At 67.2% G+C, this 576-nt stretch overlaps 1 protein-coding gene across 1 annotated transcript in view; it reads left to right on the top strand.

The window, feature by feature from the left end:
* Positions 1 to 30: 30 nt before the first annotated feature.
* The window catches only part of LOC119593564 (glycine, alanine and asparagine-rich protein-like), a gene marked incomplete at its 5' end in the record, with an annotated part of 1,451 nt that continues 905 nt past the window's right edge, over positions 31 to 576 (top strand). Inside the window, 1 exon segment of the mRNA XM_037942521.1 lies at positions 31 to 570. Coding sequence (XP_037798449.1) covers positions 31 to 570 — 540 coding nt within the window.

Here is a 576-nt window from a genome sequence, read left to right as displayed (position 1 = left end):
AGCTACCTGATCGTTGGAGGCGGCGCAGGCGGCTCTCACGGGCCCAGTGCCTCCTCCATCGCCAACCAGGCTGCGGCACAGGCCACCGCCGCGGCCGCAGGACTCAAAGGCGCCGCCAGTGCTGCAGCTTCGGCAGCCGCTGGTCAGGCTGCAGCCACAGCCTCTGCTGCAGCTAAGCAGGCACAGGCTGCCGCTGCTCAGAAGCAGGCACAGGCCGCCCAGCTGACTCAGGCTGCCCAAGGAGCACAGGCTGCAGCCTTCGCCGAGTCCTCGCTGGCCGGACAGGCGTCTCAGGCTGTGCAGGCTGCTAAGCTGGCTGCCTCGTCGGCCTCGTCTCTGGCCTCCAACCTGGCCCATCTGAGTTCCGAGGCCAGCGGCCTGGCGTCTCAGGCTGTCAACAGTCTCAACGACATTGAAGCGGTTCTTTCTGCTCAGGAAGCCATGGCCTGGCAGGCTCAGCAGGCGGCCAACTCACTGGGCCAGCAACAGAGTGTCGCCCTCAATGACCTGCAGTCGGCGCTCGCAGCAGCAGCGCAGGCCCAAGCAGCCGCCAGCAAGGCCCAAGCCAAGGCCAAG

The sequence above is a fragment of the Penaeus monodon genome, chromosome 32, assembly GCF_015228065.2.
Source record: "Penaeus monodon isolate SGIC_2016 chromosome 32, NSTDA_Pmon_1, whole genome shotgun sequence".
Taxonomy (NCBI): domain Eukaryota; kingdom Metazoa; phylum Arthropoda; class Malacostraca; order Decapoda; family Penaeidae; genus Penaeus; species Penaeus monodon.
This window is presented reverse-complemented; position numbering and strand designations above follow the sequence as displayed.